Raw genomic sequence first — 22,615 nt, forward strand, 5'->3', positions numbered from 1 at the left:
AATAGTATAGAGTATTGGAGCAGATATGCAAAAACACGCGGTCTCAAACCCTGAGGGCAATTTGATAGTAACAATCAAAACGTAAAGTACATATGCCCCTTGACCCAACAATTCCTAGGAATTCATTCTACAGAAGTATTTGCACATATACATACTTAAAATGTCTGAAAAGGCCAGGTGCAGTGGCTCACACCTGGAATCCCAACACTTTGGGAGGCCAAGGGAAGCAGATCACTTGAGGTCAGGAGTTCAAGAGCAGCTCAGCCAACATGGTGAAATCCCGTCTTTACTAAAAATACAAAAATTAGCTAGATGTAGTGGCACACGCCTGTAATCCCAGCTACTCTGGAGGCTGAGGCGTGAGAATCGCTTGAACCTGGGAGGCAGAGGTTGCAGTGAGCCAGGATAATGCCACTGCACTCCAGCCTGGGTGACAGAGTGAGACTCCATCTCAAAAAAAAAAAAAAAAAAAAAAAATTGTCTGAAGAGTGATGTTTATTGCACCATTCTTTGTAATAGCAAAGAAAACACATACAAACAATATCCATCAATAAATTGTGGTACATCCATAAAATTGACTATTAGGTTGTTAAAATGAAATGAATCTATGTATACTAACAGAGAAAAATGTATATGAGGTACTGATAAAAAAGCAGTTGCCAAACACTATATACATGGTATCACTGCAGCATTTTAAAAATTGAAATATCTGCTAGGTACAGTGGCTCACACCTGTAATCCCAGCACTTTGGGAGGCCGAGGCAGGATAATCACTTGAGCCCAGGAAACTAGCTTGGGCAACATAGCACAATGCTGTCTCTCTACATTATAAAAATATAAAAAATACAAAAAATTAGCTGGGCATGGTGTGCACCTGTAGTCCCAGCTCCTGGGGGGCAAGGGGAACTGAGGTGGGAGGATGGTTTCAGCCCAGGAGGCAGAGGTTGCAGTGAGCCCAGATTGCGCCACTACACTCCAGCCTGGGCGATGGAGCAAGACCCTCTCTAGAAAGAAAAAATAAAATATGTGTATATTTATATTTATATAAAGCATATATTTGTATCTCTACATATGATATCATGGTGGTAATTAGCACAGTTTACCAAATAGCCTGATTCTCCTCTTTACACCCTCATGGTGGGACCGCACATCCCCCATCCCTCTGAGGTTAGCCACGGCCATGTAACTTGCTTCAGCGAATCAAATGTGAGCCAAAGTGATGCATCACTTCTGGGTAGACGTTTTAAAAACCAGTGCAAATTCACTACCACATGCTCTTCCGTCCCTCAGTGACTCATGGAAGCAGGTGTCATAATGGGAGACCGCCATCTCAATAACCAAGATGATGAGAGACCCCTGCTCCCCAACACCACCAGCCCCCATTGAACCCATAGCATGGGCAAGAAATAAACTTTGGTTGTATTAAGCCACTGCCATTTTGTGGTTTTTACTATAGCACAGTATAGCCATCCTGATGCCTACAAGAATAAGAAAAAAATCTGGGCCAAGCACAGTGGCTCACACCTGTAATCTCAGCACTTTGAGAGGCCAAGACATGCAGATCACAAGGTCAGGAGTTCGAGACGAGCCTGGTTAACATGGTGAAACCTTGTCTCTACTAAAAATACAAAAATTAGCCAGGTGTAGTGGCATGTGCCTATAATCCCAGCTACTTGGGAGACTGAGGCAGAAAAATTGCTTGAACCCGGGAGGCAGAGGTTACAGTGAGCCAAGATTGTGTCACTGCACTCCAGCCTGGGCAACAGAGCAAGACTCCATCTCGAAAAACAAGAAAAAAGTCTGTAAAGATACATATTGGGATTCTGGTGTCACCTCTCAGAAATGGAATTAGAGGGAAAGAGGGAAAGGGAGGAGGATGGGGTAGGTGGTTTGCTTCAGTTTTTATTTTATATGCTTGGGAACTGTATAAATTTTTATAAGCACATATTGTTTCTGGAATTGGAATAAAGTTATTTATACACAATCTAAGATGTCCAAAAAATGGTCCACTGTTGCTTTTTAAAATTCCAATAACCCACAGTTCTGACACAATGAGAAATAGAATCTCCCAGTGAGTATAAGGAACAAAATTGGAAAACTGGCCTTCATCAGAGTTCTAGGCAGATGTACTAAGGAACTTATTTGAAAAGCAAAGCTATACCCAGGGAAGACTACACAGGAGATAAACTGCCTATTCTCCCAGCTTCATTAAGGGTGCGAAGGTTTTATTCAGATGACAGAGAAGCATGTGGGAGAGGGAAGGAAGTCACCAGAAATGCCTGATAGGACTTATAAAGCATTTATAAAAATTACCAGCTAATGGTTCAGAAACACCCAAGGAAACAAACATGCATGCAAATGGCAGTGGCAGCAGCTGGCAATGCACAATTTGATATGAGGAGGAAGGAGAGATCCAAGTCCACCTGGAATAGAGAAAGCTAATCATTCTCTCCAGCAAAACAATAACCTCTGTGGAGGAATCTCAGGGACATGACTCGGCTTCAGAGGAGCAACCACAAGGAAAGGAGGGGTTCAAACCTAATTGGAGGATGGCAAGCTGATCTGCCTGTTCACACCATCCATTTTTCTGTTACAAAATTTAATTAAGATGTCATAGAGATTCACCAGAGGGAAAGCCAAACCAACATGTATTCTTACTGTAAAGTGCCAGGCACTTTCAAGATGTTCTGACTTCATCCTCACAACAACTAGCTAGTATTTTATACTCAGTCTTAGAGATGAGGTAAAGCAACTTGTCAGGGACACAGAGCCACTATGTGACCCAGGAAATGAGTATCTTTTCCACATAGCTGGTGGGTACGTTCATGTAGAATAACATCTGTTTTCCCTGTGAAACCCAAAGTCAAGATACTGATGTCACTCCAATGGCTAAAATGAGTTTCCCGTGGTGATGAATATAATTAACATATCAAGGTATGAGACAGGCCAGGCGAGGTGGCTCACGCCTGTAATCCCACCACTTTGGGAGGCCAAGGCGGGCAGATCATCTGAGGTCAGGAGTTCAAGACCAGCCTGGCCAACATGGTAAAACTCCATCTCTACCAAAAATACAAAAATTAGCCGGGCATGGTGGCAGGTGCCTGTAGTCCCAGCTACTCAGGAGGCTGAGGGAGGAGAATCACTTGAACCCAGGAGGCAGAGGTTGCAGTGAGCCGAGATCGCCCCACTGCACTCCAACCTGGGCAACGGAGCAAGACTCCATCTCAAACAAACAAACAAACAAAAACCAAAGTATGAGATACGCACCAGGTCCAGAAGGGAGACTTAAAAACATTCAATTAGACTCAGGAAACTTTAAAAGTATAATTGATTTAAAAAGAACAAAAACATGAAATCAGTGTTATTTTTAACATCTTAAACCTAGACTATATCAAGTTGACATTCACCCAAAATGCAACTGTCCCTTACACTGCAGCCATCTGTGAGTGGCTGTGTCATCTGCTGTATCCCCAAGATCCCAAATACAGCCTGGCACAAAGTAGATCTCAAAATATCTATTAGATGAGTCAGATTAGCTGGTCATACCTGCTCTGACTAAACAGTAACCTACATATATGGACTACATTTAATATTAAATTTCCCCCCGTTTAAGAAAAAATAGATCAAATAACCAATGCCTGCAATTACATGATAGAAAGAAAAGAATCAACACTAACTGAATACCTACAGTGTGCCAAGCACTGGGTTAAGGACATTTACATACATTCCTTCATTTACTCTCACAAAAATTATGTGAGATAGATAGCACTGGCCCATTGCTACAACTGAAGAAATTGAGTCTCAGAGAGGTTCTGTATTTAGTACAGAGTTTAATCACACAAGCAATCAGAGGCAAGAATTTTAACCCACATCTGTCTGATTTCAAAGCCCATGCCAACTACAAAACACAACACTTCCCCTTGAGAGAAGGCACTTAAACAGTGGTCGATTACTTTCACAGTATGTTCAGAACAGATTTAAATAAAAAATAAAACGTATGATTGAATTTTTGCCTTAAACTTCTGCTGATACAAAACCATCCAAAACACTACCAAAATTGTGGCACAAATACTGTATGTTTCATAACACAGAAAACAGCCTAACCATTACAACACCTGCTTAAAAATACACAAACATGATTTTAATTTATAGGAGTTATAGAGCTTGAATGTGAGCCCCTTGAATTTACTGTCTTTTAAAGGATTGTTTAAGGAGTTGGTATGGATTCATGAAGCTATTACCCGGATTGTATGGTTCAAATAACAGTGGTAGTGAATTGTGATTTTTATGTTATGACAAGTTTAATTGCAAAGGAAAAATTCCAATAGATTAGACATTAAAATAACATATCTGTGAAAGGAGAACATTTGATGGAGTAGGGCATACAGTGTTTTTAAATATGGTGCTATTTGTTTAAAAATGGGCAGTAAGCCGCAATGGTGATCATTGAAAACAGAAAGGGAGGAAAGATTAGACTACCCAATATTTCATTTTATACTCTACCTTCTTCCAGAAGGAATCCGAGACAGAAAGATTCAAATAGCAGGCTCACATTCCACAGAGGAGGAAGGCAACCCGGCTAGTCAAATGGCACAGGAATCACATCTCCCCTGTGGGCAGCAGCAAGACAGGATTTGGAAGGCGCAGGCACCAAATGCTCCCTCTGCCAGGCAGGATATATTTCAGTGTGTTTTATTTTAAGTCCTATTTGCATTATTGCTCTCCTGATTCTGACCAACTCCAAGGTCACTTGAGTTATGGTCAAATGAGGAATGGGAAGGTAAGAAGTAGAGAATCATAAAACACTTAAAAGTGGGTTATGGAACAAAAAAAGACTACTGTTTGAACCCTTTCTCATTTACTTGCTGTGCCCACCTCAGTTTCTTCTGTTGTTACTTAAGAATAGTAATGATGATACTGATGATAACAGAATAACTCCTTGCCCAATGGTTTTTAGCAAAGGATTAGCAAAGAAGAAGCTATATGATTGAAAACTGGCTACAAGTTCAGGCCCTGGATGGCTCTGCCACTGGTTATCATGTGGCCACAGGCTGGCCCTGTACCAGCCCCTCTCTAAGCCCAGTTCCCTCATCTGTAAGTTGAAGATGATAATGCAGTCTATTTTAGAGGGCTGTTGCAAGGATTAAATAAATAATGCATAGTAAATACTCAGCACAATTTTTTTTTTTTTTTTTTTTTGAGACAGAGTCTCACTCTGTCACCCCGGCTGAAGTGCAGTGGCGCGATCTCAGCTCACTGTAACCTCCACCTCCCAGGTTCAAGCCATTCTCATGCCTCAGCCTCTCAATACAATTTTTCATGAGCATAAAACAGTACAATGCCTTGCACATAACTCATATTTAATAAACAGTAACTAATATTATATAAATTGTAAGTAGGATGATATAGTAACTGTATACTTGTTCTAAAGAAAGGCTGGATAAATTTCAGGGAACAATGCCTGATCTGGAGTCTCTGAAACAAAGACTTTATACTGTAACAGATCTCAGGACAGGGGCTTATTCAAACCATCATCAACAAAGGTCCTGCTGTGAAATCTCTCAGAGACCTCATTCACATTAGCTGGCGACCATGGCACCACTGCATACATAGGCACAGTGTGTACATACCTACATCTCCACGGAGGGCAGCTGACAACAAACGTGGCATCTACTCTCTATGGTGTCTTTCCTCTAAGCTGTTTTTTAACGAGGGTAGCAAAATGACAGAAGAATCCAGCGGGATGGGGAGTCTTCACAGGACAGGAAGAAGACCATACAAATCCATAAACATTGAGCATCTGCGGTGAACCAGAAATCATGCCTTTCTTTCATGGTGCAACTTTAGTGGTGACTCTGTAGACATGACTTTGCTATTTGAGAGTAACTCCAGTCTTGTCTACAAGTTTACGGAGATAACATCTGTGATTCTTCCCTTTCAGAAACAAATTTAACATTGTGGACACAGTTAAATTAGACCTGGCCAGAACGGGTATGACTGCAAACTGAATCATCTGAGGGCTGGCATGGTTCACTTGGGACTGAAGGAGAGTGGGCAAGGGAGGCTGGGTCTATATATGGCAAGCAATCTGTGATCAAATTCAGTCAGAAGCGCAAGCTTCTTGGCATGGCCTTCAACATGCTCTGTGATCTGGCTCCTTCTTCATTGCTCTCTACTCCCCCACATACTCCCTAAGCTGCCATCATCCCATCCTGCATATAAAACCTGGTCCATACTGCCTGCCTTGTTGTTTCTACTCTGTATGGAACGTCCTTGACTCACTCACCTCCCAGACCAAACTGTAACTGTCTGTTTGCATTTATTCTTCCTCCTACACCAGGAGCTCCTGGAGGGCAAGGAGTAGATCCTGTTCACATCTACATCTGCAACCTCCAGCCCAGCGTTTACCAATAGAGAGTACAGAATTGAAGCCTGGTTTCAAATGGAATGCCTATTTCAAATGCTAGCTCTGTCCCTTACTAGCTATGTGGCCTCGAGTAAGTTAACCTCTGTGTACTTCAATTTTTTCATCTGTAGAATGGACACAACAAGGCACTTACTTTACTGAGTTGTTGAGAGAATCAAATAATTGTATATATGTAGCGCACTTAAAATGCACCTGGAACAGAGTAAGAACTAGATAAAGATTTATTATCGTGTTGTTGTTGTTGTTGTTGTTGTTGTTAAATACATGTGGAATAAAGAAAAGTGAAAAAGGAGCCAGGGTGGTGGCTCATGCCTGTAATCCCAGCACTTTGAGAGGCCGAGGCAGGTGGATCACTTGAGGTCAGGAGTTCAAGACCAGTCTGGCCATCATGGTGAAACCCCATCTCTATTAAAAATACAAAAAGCAGCCAGGAATGGTGACATGTGCCTGTAATCTCGGCTACTCTGGAGGCTGAGGCAGGAGAACTGCTTGAACCTGGGAGGCGGAGGTTGCAGTGAGATTGCAGTGAGCCAAGATCGCACCACTGCACTCCAGCCTGGGTGACAGAAGGACACCCTGTCTAAAAAAAAAAAAAAAAAAGTGAAAAAGGAAGGGAGATTGTGTGCCCTGCGGCTGAGCAAACTTCCAAATTCACATGCTGGCTCAGTCCTACACTGCTGAAGTGGACACTGATATAGAGCCCTCCACTATGTACCCATAAAAGGAGACAGCTTTCACTCTGGTTGGTATTCTTATTTCTTACCTGGGCTACCCATCCACTCCCACCAAAGCCAGCCACCTGAGTACTCTCCAACCCCACAGCAACACAGCATGGTATGCAAGAGGTACTGTTGCTCATACCCTTGCACCACAGCCCCCAGTAGGAGTTCTCGCTCCTAGAACGTCAGTGCTGGGAGTTCAAGATGATCTCATCCAATATCACCTTATAACAGATGGGGAAAGGCAGGCATAGGAAAGGTCATGTGTTTGCACTTTGTTAGTACCAGGGATATAAATATATGTTACTTTTCACGCAGTCAACTTTGTAGGAGGTACTAAGAATACTATAATCGTAGTTTAAAGCAGGAAGTAACTTTAAAGTTTAGCTACTCTGGCACTTTTCAACCTCCACACTCTAGGGTGTCAAGATGTGATGTAAGCTCTGTTGCAAATATTCCATAATTCATTCGATGAATATTTATTGAGCACCTAGAATGTGCTGTACATTAGGGACATAAGTCAGATACCACCACCCCTGCCCTTAGGACTTCATGCACTAATGAGGAAGGGTGATAGTAATAATCACAAGCCTAATAGTAGGCTAATTGTTGCTTTTTTAATTTTCAGTTTTCTTTTTAGAGACAGGGTCTTGCTCTGTCACCCAGTGACACAATCATAGCTCACTGCATCCTTGAGCTCCTGGACTCAAGTGATCCTCCCACTTCAGCCTCCCAAGTAGCTGGAATTACAGGCATGAGCCACCACACTCAGTGAATTACATTTTAAAATATACTAGAATCAACATCTCCACCTATATGCCACCTATATGTGCTCTCTGAGTGGGGAAAAACAGGCAGGGTTAGAGGTGGAAGAAGCAGTTACAGGTAGTGCCCTGGAAAAAGCCTACCCCCTGGGGTTGACCAGTGCAACAGTCTCACGTAGATCAACATTACCATTATGCAGCTACCAAAGTAGAGAGACTGGAAACCACTGAACTAGCTCTGCCCGCCCCTACTTTACAGATAAGCAAACTGAGGCCTGAAGGGTTTAACTGACTTGCCCTGATAAATGGAAGAACGTCAAAATTCCGTTAATGGCTCACATAGCCTTCCTCCCCCAAACAGGTCCAAATCTCATCGCATGGCACATGATCTGATCCCTGCTCATTTCTGTAGCCCCATCTCTCACCATTCCACCTCCCACGCTATGATCCAGCCATACTGAAAGTCCTGAAAGGTCCTCTGCTTTGCCCATACCACTTCTGCAACCAGAGATCTAAAGTCTATGGCCCCTAAATAACTCCAGTTCATTTTCAGCACTCAGGACTCAGCTCGGGTTCGTCTCCTCCAGAAAGCCCTTCCTGGGTGCCCCTCTCTACCTCCTGCAGCATTTCTACTTTCACACAGAAACACTCATCACATAACGTATTCATTCATTCAACAAATATTTATTGAGCAACTTCTATGTGCCAAGCACCTGTGGGTACAGCAATAAACAAAACAAAGCCCCTGCCCTCATGGAGCTTACATTCTAGTGAGGGAAACAGACAATAAACAGCAATACATAATATAATGCCAGGTAAAGTTTAGTACTATGAAAAAAAAAATACCAAGGGCTGGACACTGATGGGAGAGGTATCATCTAAAGAACTGACAAGAGTAAGCCATGTAAATAAATGAAAAAGGAGCATTTCAGGATGCAGCAGCAATGGCCCTGTAATGACCGCAATTATTCCTTTACTTGTGTTTTATTCCCTATTGAACTATAAAGTCCTTGGGCACAAGGGTCACATCTTAAATATGTTTGATTCCCAGGGCCCAGCAAAGAACTTGGCACCTCCACAGTGGACATTTACAGAATGAGTGAATGAACCTGGGCTGGGATGTATGAGTCCATCTGGCCCCATCTCTCGTAGCAAACAAGATCTGGCCTGCTTCATGTCTCTCTCTCCCACAGGGATAAGCTAAGTGGAGGCCCCACTTGGGCCAATCTGCCTAGCCTGACTCCATAGCCTGGTTTTATTAGCTGGATTCTCCCTTCATTAAGACCACGGCACTGACAAGTTGTCCAGTTGTACCTTTTCTAGCCCTCATATCTCTGGCCTGGACCTGGGACCCTGCCTAGAAACCAAGACACTTTAGAGCTGAGAGCCTGCCCTTGTTTTTCCCGTTTCCCCAGCATGAAATTTCCCCTCTGAATCCCAAGCCCCAAGGCTGGGGGCCCAGACACTTGGAGTCAGACTTCCCCAGTGGCTAACCCCTGTCCACATGGAAGTTGATTCTGCCTGATCCTTGACTTCCCTCCAAACCAAATGTACTTTTTCCTACTGGGACATCAACCCTCTGACTACATCAATCCTTTCTGTGGCCATCTCTCTGTATGTTCCAACTTAATGAAACCATTACCATACCAAACCATTACCATAGCCAAGGCACAGGACTAAGTACCGGAGTCCTCTGTTACCTGTGGCAGATCCCTGTCACCACTGGCTGTGTCCACACTCAGCTATCCTTAACCAAACTCCTGACACTCCTGAAAGCACATTAAATACCCTATATGCTGCAAATAAAGTCAAATGGCTTTATCCACTCAGCCAACTGCAATAGACACCTCTATAGTCACTGGTGCTTCATCCCATCCCCTGCCAGTCTAAAATGGGCTCGGGGATGATAACTCAAGTCTTCATTCACCCTTTGATTCACCACTTACTGACATCTTCTGTATGCCAAGCCTGGAATATAAAATACGGTGCCTACACTGACAATGATGACAGTGGTAGTGCTGGTGGTGGTGATGATGGTGGAAGAAGTGAGAAAGGAGAGACTGGTAACATAAGTTACCATTTATTGCAGACTTGTGCTATAAAACACTTAAGCAGTGAGTCTTCTAATGCTAACAAGATGATGAGATAAGTAAAACTGGCCTCACTTTACAGATAAGGTAATAGGCTAAAGAGGTGAAGCAACTTACTCAAGGTCACACAGCTAAGTAGCAGAGTGTAGTGAGACCCTAGGCCTGTCTGCCTCCAAAATAAAAACTGTTCCTCTGCCCAAGAGTCACACAGCAAGTGCTAAACAAATATAACTTCAATGAAGAAGTGAGAGAGCGGGTCTGAGGCCCCAGGGGCTTACAAGCTGGTAGAGGAGACAGACATACACAGATCTACAAGCAGAAGCAAATGCTGATGGCTGAGACATATAAAGAGCTGCAGGGGAGCCAGAGGAGTGAGTGGCTAACTTGACCTGGAGGGGTCTGGGGAAGCCCTCTTGGAGGAAGTGATTTTGAGTGGGGGGTAGGCCTTGAAGGATGAGCGGTTTGTGGCTGACAAGCAGGCCCGAGCGTGGTGCACCGCAGGAGCTCAGCCCTCGCCCGCCGACCTGACCTGGGCCGTGCCGAGACCTCTGAGGTTGTCCTGTCCACCCCACTGTGCCTACGCGGCCGGGCCGGGCCTCACCTCCTTCCACTTGAGTTGGCGGATGCTGATCTTCAGGGCATCCAAGGAGGTCCTGGCCTTGGAGCTGTCCACGGTGACCGGCCGCTGGGAGCCGTTCTCGCCGGAACCGTGGCCTGAGCTCCGCTTGCAGCTTCGGCCCTTGCCCCGCGGCTTCCCGTGAGGGCAGAGGCCCTGCACCGGCTTCGGCTTGGACGGGGGCAGCGTGGGCGGCGGCTGCTGAAGTACCTGGGTGTCCCCCTCCTCAGCCGCGCTGGGCTGCGCCGGGGCCGGGGCCGGGGCCTTGGGCTGCTCCTCCCCTGCCTTGCGCTCTGGTTCCCCGGCCGCGCCCGCGTCCACGCGGACCTGTTCCGCCACCGTCTCCGCTGTGGCCTCGGCCTCAGCTTTGGCCGCCGCTTTGGCCGCCGCCACCGCCTCCGCCTCCCACCGGGCCGCCAGCTCGCTCTCGGAGCTGCCCCGCCGCATGGCGCTCAGGGCTGGCGCCAGTGCCGCCGCCGCCGCCGCCGCCGCCGCTCCGCCGCCCCAGCCCGCCACCAAACTGCCGCCGCTGCCGCTGCTGCCACGCTCTCCCCGCCCGAGCCCGTTGCCATGATCGCTCAGGCTCGGGTTGACAGCGGCAGTCACCGCCTCGAGACGGGGTCCGGGAAGGGACAATTGCCGGCAGAGCCCCGGCGACCTCATAGGCGAGGCTGCCCACGTGACCCTGCCAGTCACAGAGGCAGTGGCGGCCATGTTGGAAGAGGGCAAACAGCCGCCAGGACCCGCCCACCCCGCGGATGCGCTTGACTTCTGGGCCGCAGAACCCGGAGTGGCGAGAAGAAGCGGGAGAGCAGATTGAGTCCGCAAAGGGCTCCTGAGCCTGGGGACTGGGAGTAAAAACAGCTACCTCAAGCAGGAGGCTCAGTCCCCGCCAATCGCTGGTATAACTCTCGATAGGACGGAGAAGGAGCCCCCCAATGTGACCCTTCTCAGTGCGATGGATGGGAACCTCTTCAGTGCGATGGATGTGACCAGCCCAGGCCCTAGGGGAGCAGAGAGTGTTCCACTGAAGAAACCCTCTGCTGGTCCTTTGAGCGCCCGCAGATAAGAGGGGAGGCACTTTTCCCTGTTCTCAGGGAGCTCCCGATGGGATGAGGAAGCCATGGGCATGGGTAAGCCCCCTACAGATTCCCACTCGAGTTGAGGATATTAACGATTTTTTCGTTTTCTTTTCTTTCTTTTATTATTTTTTTTAGACAGGGTCTCGCTCTGTCGCCCAGGCTGGAGTGCAGTGGCGCGATTTCGGCTCACTGCAGCAGCCTCAACTTCCAGAGCTCAAGCGATCCTCCCACCGCAACCTCCCGAGTAGCTGGGACTACACGAACTCACCACCGTGCCAGGCTAGGTTTTGTGTTTCTCGCAGAAACATAGTTTCGCCATGTTGCCCAGGCTGTTCTCAAACTCCTGACCTCGGGTGATCGGTCAGCCTCGGCTTCCCAAAGTGCTAGGATTACAAGCGGAACCACCGCGTCCAACCTGACTGCTTTCTCTTTTCTTTCTTTCTTTTTTTGTTGTTGTTTTTGTTTGTTTTTGTTTTGTTGTTGTTGTTGTTGTTGTTACAGAGTTTCGCTCTCGTCGCCCAGGCTGGGATGCAATGGTGCGATCTCTACTCACTGCAGCCTCTGCCTCCCGAGTTCAAGCGATTCTCCGGCCTCAGCCTCCTGAGTAGCTGGGATTGCAGGAGCCGGCCACCACGCCCAGCTAATTTTTGTATTTTTAGTTGAGACAGGGTTTCACCATCTTAGCCAGGCTGGTCTCGAACTCCTGACCTCAAATGATCCACCTGCCTCAACCTCCCAAAGTGCTGAGATTACAAGCGTGAGCCACCAAGTTCAGCCTGATTGCTTTTTCTTCTGTCACTTTTTTTATTGTGGTAAAATATACATAACAAAATTTGCCATTTTAGTGTACATTTCAGTGGCATTCTGTACACTCATATTGTTGTGCAACCAGCACCACTATGGGTCTCCGGAACTCTTTTATCTTCCCAAACTGAAACTTTGTGTCTGTGAAACAGTAAGTCCGGATTCCCTTCTGCCCTAGTCCCTGGGAAACACTATTCTACTTTCTGACCATGAATTTGACTATTCCTGGCCCCTCATATAAGTGGAATCATGTAGTATTTGTCTGGCTTATTTCACATAGCATAATGTCCTCAAGGTTCCTCCATGTTGTAGCATGAGTCAGAATTTCACTCATTTTTAAGACTGAATAATATTTCATCGTGTGCATTCACCACCTTGTTTTTACCCATTCATCTGTCAATGGATATTTAGGTTGTTTCCACCTTTTGGCTATTGTGAAGAATGTCGGTTCACATTGATATACAAAAACCTGTTCCAGCCCCTGCTTTCCATTTTTGGGAGTTGCCATCATTTTAAAGCTAAACCAAGGAGAAAGCTCTCCCCTCCCGCCTGAGGGAGCCACATTTTTTTTTTTAGGAAGTGGGGTTGAGAAGGTGTTTAAGCGCCCCAGACTGACCACAGCGGCCAGGACTGCACACAGGGGAACTTTGCCTCGCTCGGCACTATAGGGTGAGAGAAGCACAGAAGTTGTCAAGGAACGTGGCCCCTCTTCCTCTCTCATCTCTCCAGGTGTCTTGTTTCTTTGCTTTTGTCCAGGGGTTTCACTTGCTGAATAAACTGCCTTGAAATGTCCTAGTCATAAACTTAAGAGGTCCAAACCTCCTTTTTAGCAGCAGAGGGCGCTCGCATCTGTTCCCTTCATGACTTGATTTCAGAGTTTCTGTAAGTTTGGTCGTCTGGGCACTTGCATGGGAGCAACCTGGGGTGTCTATTTAAAATGCAGGCTCCTGGACCCCACCCCCAGAGACTTTGATGCAGCACATCTGGGTAGACCTGGGAATCTGCATGTTAAGTTAGCTCCTCCGCTGATTCTAAGGCAGCGGAGGCAAGAACCACTCATGGAGTGTGTTTCAAGTCCTCTGGAAATACTTGGAGCTGTCCGTGGTACTAGTAAGAAGGCCTCACTGTCCCCCCATCTCTCTCCACGAACCTACCCCCCAGATCCTGTCCCTCCTCCTGGTGTCCCTGATCTCAGCAAGTGGCACCACCTTCATTCAGTCATCCATGCTTGAAATTTGCTCTTATCCCTCTCCCTGGCCTGCTAAAGCCAGACTATCGCCAAGTATTAGAGGTTTTATATTGAGATCTCGCTCTCTGGGCCAAGTGTGTTGTCCCACGCCTGTAATTCCAGCACTTTGGGAGGCCGAGACAGGCGAATCACTTGAGGCCAGGAGTTTCAGACCAGCCTGGCTAACATGGTGAAACCCCATCTCTACTAAAAATACAAAGAAGGCCGGGCGCGGTGGCTCACGCCTGCAATCCCAGCACTTTGGGAGACTGAGGCAGGCGGATCACGACGTCAGGAGATCGACGACATCCTGGCTAACACAGTGAAACCCCGTTTCTACTAAAAAATACAAAAAATTAGCCGGGTGTGGTGGCGGGCACCTGTAGGCCCAGCTACTGGGGAGGCTGAGGCAGGAGAATGGCGTGAACCTGGGAGGCGGAGCTGCAGTGAGCCGAGATCGCACCACTGCACTCCAGCCTGGGCAACACAGCTAGACTCCGTCTCAAAAAAAAAAAAAATTAGCTGGGCAGGATGGTGTGTGCCTGTAATCCCAGCTACTCAGGAGGCTGAGGCACAAAACTCATGAACCCAGGAGGCAGAGGCTGCAGTGAACAGAGATCACGCCACTGCATGCTTAGGCAACAGAGCAAGACTCGAGAGAGAGAAAGAGAGAGAGAGAGAAAGCTCCTCTTTCTTATCTATCTCTATCATAACTGCCCCAATTCAGGCTTCTACCGTTAGCCTGCCTCCAGTCTCTGCTGCACACCCACCCATTCTCCACCCCAGACCTGCCACTCTCCTGCTTAGAAACCTCCCCTGGTTTGTGACCATCTACAGAGAAAGTCCAAGAACATTGATTGTCCTAAGAGGCCCTTCCTGATTACAATTTCTGAAATCACCCCCCCTCTCCCTGCCTCTATGCCTTTGTAAACACTGTTCCTTCTGTCTGGACTTCCCTTCTTCCTGTCTCTTCTTAGACAAACTTTTCCCAGTGCTCCAGGCAGAAATAGTTACTCTTTGTGCTCTTCTATTCACACCCATAATTATCCACAACTCTCAACCCTGGTCTGTCTGTCACACTATCTAGAAATCATCTCAGCCTCCACCATTAGTCTGGGCAAGAACAAATCTTGTCTGATTCATCTCTGTATCCCCATCTCCTGGGTCTTGAACACAGTGGCCCTTGCTTTGTTCATGGTAGTATGAACAAAGTAGTATGGATGTATTAATGAATGAGTCATTTTCAGCCTCATATGTCAAATCTGTAAGGACAATCCCATATAGAAATATTCATTTTGGCTTCACATCCTGAGACCTCTTCTGCCTCAGGGCCTTTGCACATGCCCTTCCCGCTGCCTTTCCTTAGATCTCTGGCTACTGCTCCTTCAGCATTCAGTATAAATGATACATCTGCACAGATACCTCTGATCTCTCTATCTAAGTCAGATTTATTCAGATGAAATAATGATGCAAGAGAGGAAAATAGGAAGTATCATGAGGGAATATATGATTAAGTGCCAATGAGGCAAAGAGTAAAAAATAAAATTCATCCAGTAGCTCAAGAAATAGATAATTTACTGTGAATTAGAAAGCCAGACCAGGCTTCCTATAAGAGAGAGACTATAAACTGAGTATTCGAGGTGGAATAGGAATCAGGTCAATAGAAAGTTAGGCGGGGTAGTCATTGCAGAACTATGGATAGGGCTGCTGCAGTCATGCAAGGGACCTTGTGGTCGTTGAAATCCAATGGGTGCAAAGCCTCACCCATCAAGGCTTTGTCCATGGGATGGGGGTGATTTTGCCCATTGACTTAAAGACTCCCAGGGCTCATGGAGGCCCTGTACTGAGAGGGAAGGTGAGGAAAAGGTGAAGCAAGATTTAAGAAGGGGATAATCATCTACTTCTTCAAGGGGGCAGGAAGCAGACTGGACCGGTTGAAACACAAGCCTTGGAGGAAGGGAGAAAAGAAAGGAAACAAGGCCCACTTGAGCCCGACTGTCAGGTCTTTGAATACCATGGCACCCTTGACTTCTCGGGAAATTCTAACGTGTTAGTGGAAAATCCAAACCCACACGAGACTCCTCCAAGAAAAGCTTCAGCTGTGTCTGCTAAGAAGTAAAAGCAGGTTGGATTTCAGGACTAGGATTACTTCCAAAAAATACACAAATGTGAAAATAAAGTTCTCTGGGAGTTCTCTCCTTTTCCTTCCCAGCACTCAGTATAGTTTACAGTTGGAGTGTTACTTGTTTGTTTAGTTGTTATAGCCTGTCTTGCCAGCCAGGGTCTGGGTACCAGAATATAAAGGGTGCATTGTTCTTGTTGACCGCAATATCCCAGTGCCCAGTTCAGTGCCTGGCAGAGAGTAGGCATTCTGGAACTGTTTCTTGAATGAATGAATGAATGAATGAATGAATGAATGAAAAATTAGACTGCCCAGATATTCAACAATAAAAAAATGGTTAAGTGAATTACAGCAAATGCTGTCAATGACACTTCAACCGCTTAGGAAAATGTTGATGATGTAACATTAAGGGAACTGGTGCAAGCATTGCAATTACAATGCTTAAAAAATGCTCTGCGTAAACAGGGCCTGAAAGAATATAGAGACAAATGAGAACAGCTGTGGTGCTGGAGACATGCGATCTTGCTTAAAAATTTCCACTCAGTTTTGCCAAACCGTAACAACCTTGTGGCTTTTCATATCCTTGAACCCTGAAATCAGTCTCATTTCTAGAGATTGCTGATAAGAGTCGGAAAGACAAAGCTTTAGGTAGTAATCTGTTACTGGTGAGTAACCTCTCTGCGACAGGCACTGTCCTAAGCATTTTGTATACATCATGTCATTTAATCTGTAAAACAGCTCTGGGATGGGTCCCACTGTTAATCACATTTTACAGATGGTGAAGGAAATTGCTACTACTCTGAGAAGAGAAGGCACGTGCCCAAGTCACAGCTAGTAAAGGCAAAGACAGGATTCAAACTCAGAGTCGTCTGACACCAGCACCAGGTCCCAACACCCACACTCATTTCCACACCAAGCCTTTGTCCACAAAAATACTCAACATACATTTAAACATCAGTGAGTTTAATCCTCAGCTCTGTGAAAATTATATGCAGAGAAAAACACTGGAGACAAATATGCCAAAATATTAACAGTGGTTATTCTGGGTGATGGAATTAAGGGTGACTTATTTTCTTCCTTATTCTTTTCTGTAATTTCCACATTTTCTACAATGAGTATGCATTGCTTTGATAACTGGAAAATTAATGTACTTTTAAATTAAAATTTTACCTTAGTTGTTGTATTTCTCAATGCTCAGAGCGTTCTTTCTGTAATAGAAGTCTGACGATGTCAGTCCTCTGTTTAAAACCCTCCTGGGGACCCCTGAAGCTATGGGAAGGAGCTTGTTTTGTTTTTGTTTTTGAGACAGGGTCTCACTCTGTTGCCTAGGCTGGAGTGCAGTGGCATGATCTCCACTTACTACAACCTCTGCCTTCTGGGTTCAAGCAATTCTCATGCCTCAGTCTCCCGAATGGCTGGGACTATAGGCGCTCACCAACACATGGGCTAATTTTTGTACTTTTAATAGAGACAGGGTTTCGCCATGTTGGCCAGGTTGGTCTCAAACTCCTGACCTCAAATGATCCACCCATCTCGACCTCCCAAAGTACTGGGATTACAGGCTTGAGATACTGCGCCCAGCCGGGAAGGGGCTGGTTTTGACACTGACCTCACCATGTCTTTATCACTCCCATCTCATCCACATCCCAACACCTTGTCTCTTTCCCCCAGATGGACTTGCTGTAAAATGAACTTTTACAGTTGTCAAAGTCAATTGACTTTTTAAATTTTTAAATGGACGTTAACAGCTGTAAAAGTCCATTTTACAGCAAATCTATTTGTGGGGAGAGACAAAAGAAACAAACAGTCTGGGAGAGAGGGGTGTGGGCAACTTTTACCCCAGTTGACTGTTTCTGCCCTGTTAGTATCTGGGGTCGCCACCAGGTGGCGCCTGAGGTCCAGTTTTAAGAAGAAGAAGGCTGACGCGCATCTGAATCGCGAGCTCTGCCTAGCTCAGCTTGCGATTTTTGCACCTCTAGGCTTTTGCCACTATTGCCTGGTGCACCCTCCCTCGCAGCTCACCTGGCCCAATCCGCTCAGTTTATCCTTCAGGCCCAGCTACAAAATCTCCTTTTCTTAGGGTATGGCTGAGCTCCCGGGGGCACCCAGTTCCTGGAAGGGGGCGTGGCCGATCTTAATGAATGAGCAAAAGGCGTCATGTTCAGTTTCAGGTTAACTTTTTCTCTAATAGGTTGTTTCTTTCTTATTGTCAATAGTAGCCATTGTTCATGGAGCACATCTGTATGTCAAGCCTGGTTGTGTATTTAGACATTTAATTGAGCGTTATTTTCCCCACAGCACAGTTTAGCCTGGGGGCTGAGCATGAGTTCTGAAGCTGACAGCCTGGGTTCAAGTCTCATCTCCCCGGCTTCCTGGCTGATTATACTTAGATAGGTTACCTGGCTTTTCTGTGATTCTCTCCTCACTGTGAAAAGGTGAAAATGATAGTACCTACCTCCCAGTGTTCCTGTTACTTTGAGGATTAAGTTAGCCACCACATGGAAAAGCATTTAGAACAGAAACGGCGGCCACATATCAAACCCTCAAGTAACTGTTGATCTCTGTTAGACCCCTATGTTCCTCTTGGCTTTATGATTCTCTAGAAAGCAGTGCCATCCCCTCCTCTTGGATCTGCTTGTATGACCTCTCCACCCCATGCTAGGCTGTATTTCCCCGTCCCCACAGACCAGGAGTTCCTGGAGGACTGGGCTGTGGTTGATTCAGTCCCCTGGGCCCGCAGTACAGGGCCCAGCACAGAGTAAATTGCACTTACGGAATTGGATTATGAATGATTTAGCCTGGGCATTGTTGCCTTAGGTTTTACAGTTCTGTATCTACAGGTATGTCAAGGGGTATAGGGGTGAAAGAGGAAATTACCAAAACAAACAGAGTTTTGACATTTTTATTGAAGGATAATATACGCACAGAAAAGTTCAATGGATTTTCATAAACTGAAAAGACCCATGAAACCAACACCCAGATCAAAAATCAGAACATCCCCAGCACCCTGGAAGCCCCACCCTAGGGTAATTGCTTTCCTGACTTCTAATGGCATGGATTAGTTTTGTTTAAAATAAGATACATTTTAACTGATTCCCTTGCGCCACTGCACTCCAGCCTGGGCAACAGAGGGAGACTAAAAAAAAAGACACATTTTAACTGATTCCAAGTTTTAAGAAGCCACACCATACATTATCTGCTTGGGTGGAGAGGCATAAGGCCAGAGGCTATTTCCAAACACAACAGCAGACAGTGGGACCCACAGTGACCAAAAAGCCCACTGGGGTGGGGCCCTGCTTCATGGCTTGCAAAATGTCACATGATGTCTGTACGCTGAGTACCCCTTTCCACTTCTGCACACCTATGTGTCCATTCTGTGTGTGGAAGTCAAGGAGGGATGTCCCAGAGGAGGGGAGAGGGACAAGAGCAGGGCACCTAGTAGAACCGATCACTCAGGGAGAGGCCCTGACAGGTGCACTAGGGCCTGGGTGACAAAGTGAGACCCTGTCTCAAAAACAAAAACAAAACAAGCTCCTTCCCATAGCTTCAGGGGTCCCCAGGAGGGTTTTAAGCAGAGGACTGACACGGTCAGATTTGTATTTCAGAAATAACACTCTGCACATTGAGAAATAAAAGCAAGTTACCATTTATTGTTCTAAACCCTTTGCATGGATTATCGAGTTTATGGCTCACAGCAGCTGAGGAGGTAGACAGCATTGGTCTCCCCCATTTTATAGATCAGGAAGCGGTACAAGGAAAGTAAGTGGGTGCCCAAAGTCATTCAGCTGGAAGTTTTGGAGCTCATATGCCAACCCGGGCCCAGAGGCTGACCCTTAGCTTTATTCTGCCTTGGAAGAGGGCTCAGGGGCAGGATCAGGGTGAGGAGACCAGTGAGGAGTCTACTGCAGTTAAGCAGCCCAGGGGTGGTGGGTGGGGCTGTGGGAAGGGGACCACAATGGGAGGAAACTGGGGTCCTTCCTGCTGCTCAGGCACATCAGTATTGCCCTTTCCTCAGGCACCAGGAACTTGGCCAGGGCTCCCCTCTCACCAGCCTAATTTCAGAGACTCCCAGTTTCCTCCTCCTCCCTCCTCAGTGTCCCCAAAAGACTCATCCTTTCAATGCTTTCACTTTGCCAAGGAAGACACTTGGGAGAGGGCAGTAAGTCTGGGGTCCCACAGTCCTGGTCTCTGCCCTGGGGCTCCTCGACTTCAGGAAAGGGTCTCTGGAAGCACTGGGGAGCCTGCCCCCCTCTATCATCATGAGGGTGAGTGGGGGTGATCCCAGCTTCCTTCCCCCTGGGCCTCTTCCTCCAGGGCATCCCTCTTCCTGGAAGATTAGCTTGAAGCTGCCATCAGCCTTGAGGCTGGCACCCCCTTGTCTTGGGGGGAAGAATGGCCACTAGAAGACCTCCAGACTAGCAACACCTCATGTGGAGCCCTTGCCCTGGGAAGCCTCCTGGAGAAAGCTGATAAAAGACAGAGGTAGCCACACCTGGCACCTGGCGGACAGACATACCTGAGGGGCAAGCCAGAGGGAAGTGAAAATAGCTTTAGGGAGAAATTAGAGCTGCAGTTGGAGGCCTAAATTTGTCTGCTCTGAGAAAGAGCCCTAGGAAAGAAAGGAAGAGAGATCGAGTGGCAGGAGGGAAGGATGGAGGGAAGGAAGAAACTTACGTTTGCTTAACACTTACAGTATATTGGGAACTTGATATAAACAAACCTTCAGAGCAAGATTATAAGCCTCCATAGTGTAGAGAAGGAATCAGCAAACTTTTTCTGTAAGGACCATATAATAAATATCTTAGGCTTTGTAGGTTCTATCACAACCATTGAAGTCTGCCATTATCGTGAGAAACCAGCTACAGACACCATGTAAATAAATAAGCTAGCATGGCTGTGTTCCAAACTTTATTTACAAAAACAAGCACGAAGCTTGGTGCAGTGGCTCAGGCATGTAATCCCAGCACTTTGGGAGGCCAAGGTGGGAGGATCATCTGAGGTCAGGAGTTTGAGACCAGCCTGACCAACACCAAGAAGCCCTGTCTCTACTAAAAGTACAAAATTAGCTGGGTGTGGTGGCTCATGCCTGTAATCCCAGCTACTTGGGAGGCTGAGGCAGGAGAATCACTTGAACTCGGGAGGCGGAGGTTGCAGTGAGCCAAGATCATGCCATTGCACTGTAGCCTGGGCAACAAGAGCAAAACTCCATCTCAAAATAAATAAATAAGCAGGAAAGATCCTCAATATCATTCACCATCAAGGAAATGCAAATCAAAACCACAGTGAGATAGTGCTTCCCATCCACTAGGATAGTTAGAATCAAAAAGACAGTAAGTGTGAGGTTGTAGAGAAATTGAGCTCTCATACTGCTGGTGGAAATGCAAAATGGTGCTTTGTTAACAGTCTGGCAGTGCCTCAAATGGTTAAACATAGAGTTACTATATGACCCAGTGACTCCACTCCCAGGTGGAATGAGAATCCAAGGAAAGTGAAAACATGTGTCCACACAAAAACGTGTACATAGATATGCATAGCAGCACTATTTATAATAGCCCAGAAGTGGAAACGGTCCAAATGTCATCAAGTGATAAATGGTTAAATAAAATGTGGTACAGCCATTCAATTACATATTATTTAGCAATAAGGAGGAATGAAGTAGGCCAGGTGCAGTGGCTCACATCTTTAATCCCAGCACTTTGGGAGGCCGAGGCAGGTGGATCACCTGAGGTCAGGAGTTCCAGACCATCCTGGCCAACATGGTGAAACCCCATCTCTACCGAAAATACAAAAATTAGCTGGGCATGGTGGTGTGCACCTATAGTCCCAGCTACTCCAGAAGGTGAGGCAGGAGAATCACTTGAATCCAGGGGTCAGAGGTTGCAGTGAACCGAGATAGTACCACTGTACTCCAGCTTGGACAAGACAGTGAGACTCTGTCTTAAAAAAATAAAAATAAAAAGGAATGAAATAATAGATAATGTAAGAAATTTATCAGCATATAATGATACTAATTTCTAAATTGAACAAGCCTGTTGTGTATCCAGCCCAGAAAATAGAATAGGTGCATGCCAAGCCACATCATGTTAAATTTTGGTACACTGAGAAAGATAAAATCCTAAATATATCCAGAGAAAGAAAGTAGGAGGGACAGTGAAAACACAAGGAATGGGAAACAGAATGACATGAGATTTCTCCACAACACAGAATCTAGAAGATAGTAGAACAGTACCTTCAAAATTATAAGTCAAGTGATGGAGAATTCTATACCCAACCAAACTATCAAGTATGAAACGAGAATAATATTTTCAGACATTCTAGGCCTCAAAAATTTATATTCCAAGTACACTTTTGAGGAACAACTGAGAATGTGCTCCCCCAAAATGAGGGAGTAAAATGAGAAAGAGGAAGACTTGGGATTCAGAAAGTAAGATTTATAGCAAACATGGAAATTGTTTTTAAAAAGGAATAAAGTACTGATACATGAACCTTGAAAACATTATGCTAAATGAAAGGATGTCAGACACATAAGACCACACATTGTATGATTCCATTCATATAAAATGTCCAGAATTGACAAATCTACACAGAGAAAGTAGATTAGTGGTTTTCTAGGGATGGGAGACATGGGGAAAATGGAGAGATGGTTAAGAGGTACAGGGTTGGCCAGGCGCGGTGGCTCACACCTGTAATCTGAGCATTTTGGAGGCCGAGGTGGGCAGATCATGAAGTCAGTAGATCGAGACCATTCTGGCCAACATGGTGA

General features: G+C 45.9%; 1 protein-coding gene across 1 annotated transcript in view; it reads right to left on the bottom strand.

Moving 5' to 3' along the window:
- Window positions 1-13,120, bottom strand: part of TTLL11 (tubulin tyrosine ligase like 11) — a 281,019-nt gene extending 267,899 nt beyond the window's left edge. The window contains exon 1 of the mRNA XM_007968180.3: window positions 10,602-13,120. Within this exon, the coding sequence (XP_007966371.3) occupies window positions 10,602-11,330 (729 nt within the window). The 5' untranslated portion in view covers window positions 11,331-13,120. The remainder of the gene's footprint in view (window positions 1-10,601) is intronic.
- Between the last annotated feature and the right edge of the window lie 9,495 nt (window positions 13,121-22,615).

Source organism: Chlorocebus sabaeus, chromosome 12 (assembly GCF_047675955.1).
Source record: "Chlorocebus sabaeus isolate Y175 chromosome 12, mChlSab1.0.hap1, whole genome shotgun sequence".
NCBI classification, from domain to species: Eukaryota; Metazoa; Chordata; class Mammalia; order Primates; family Cercopithecidae; genus Chlorocebus; species Chlorocebus sabaeus.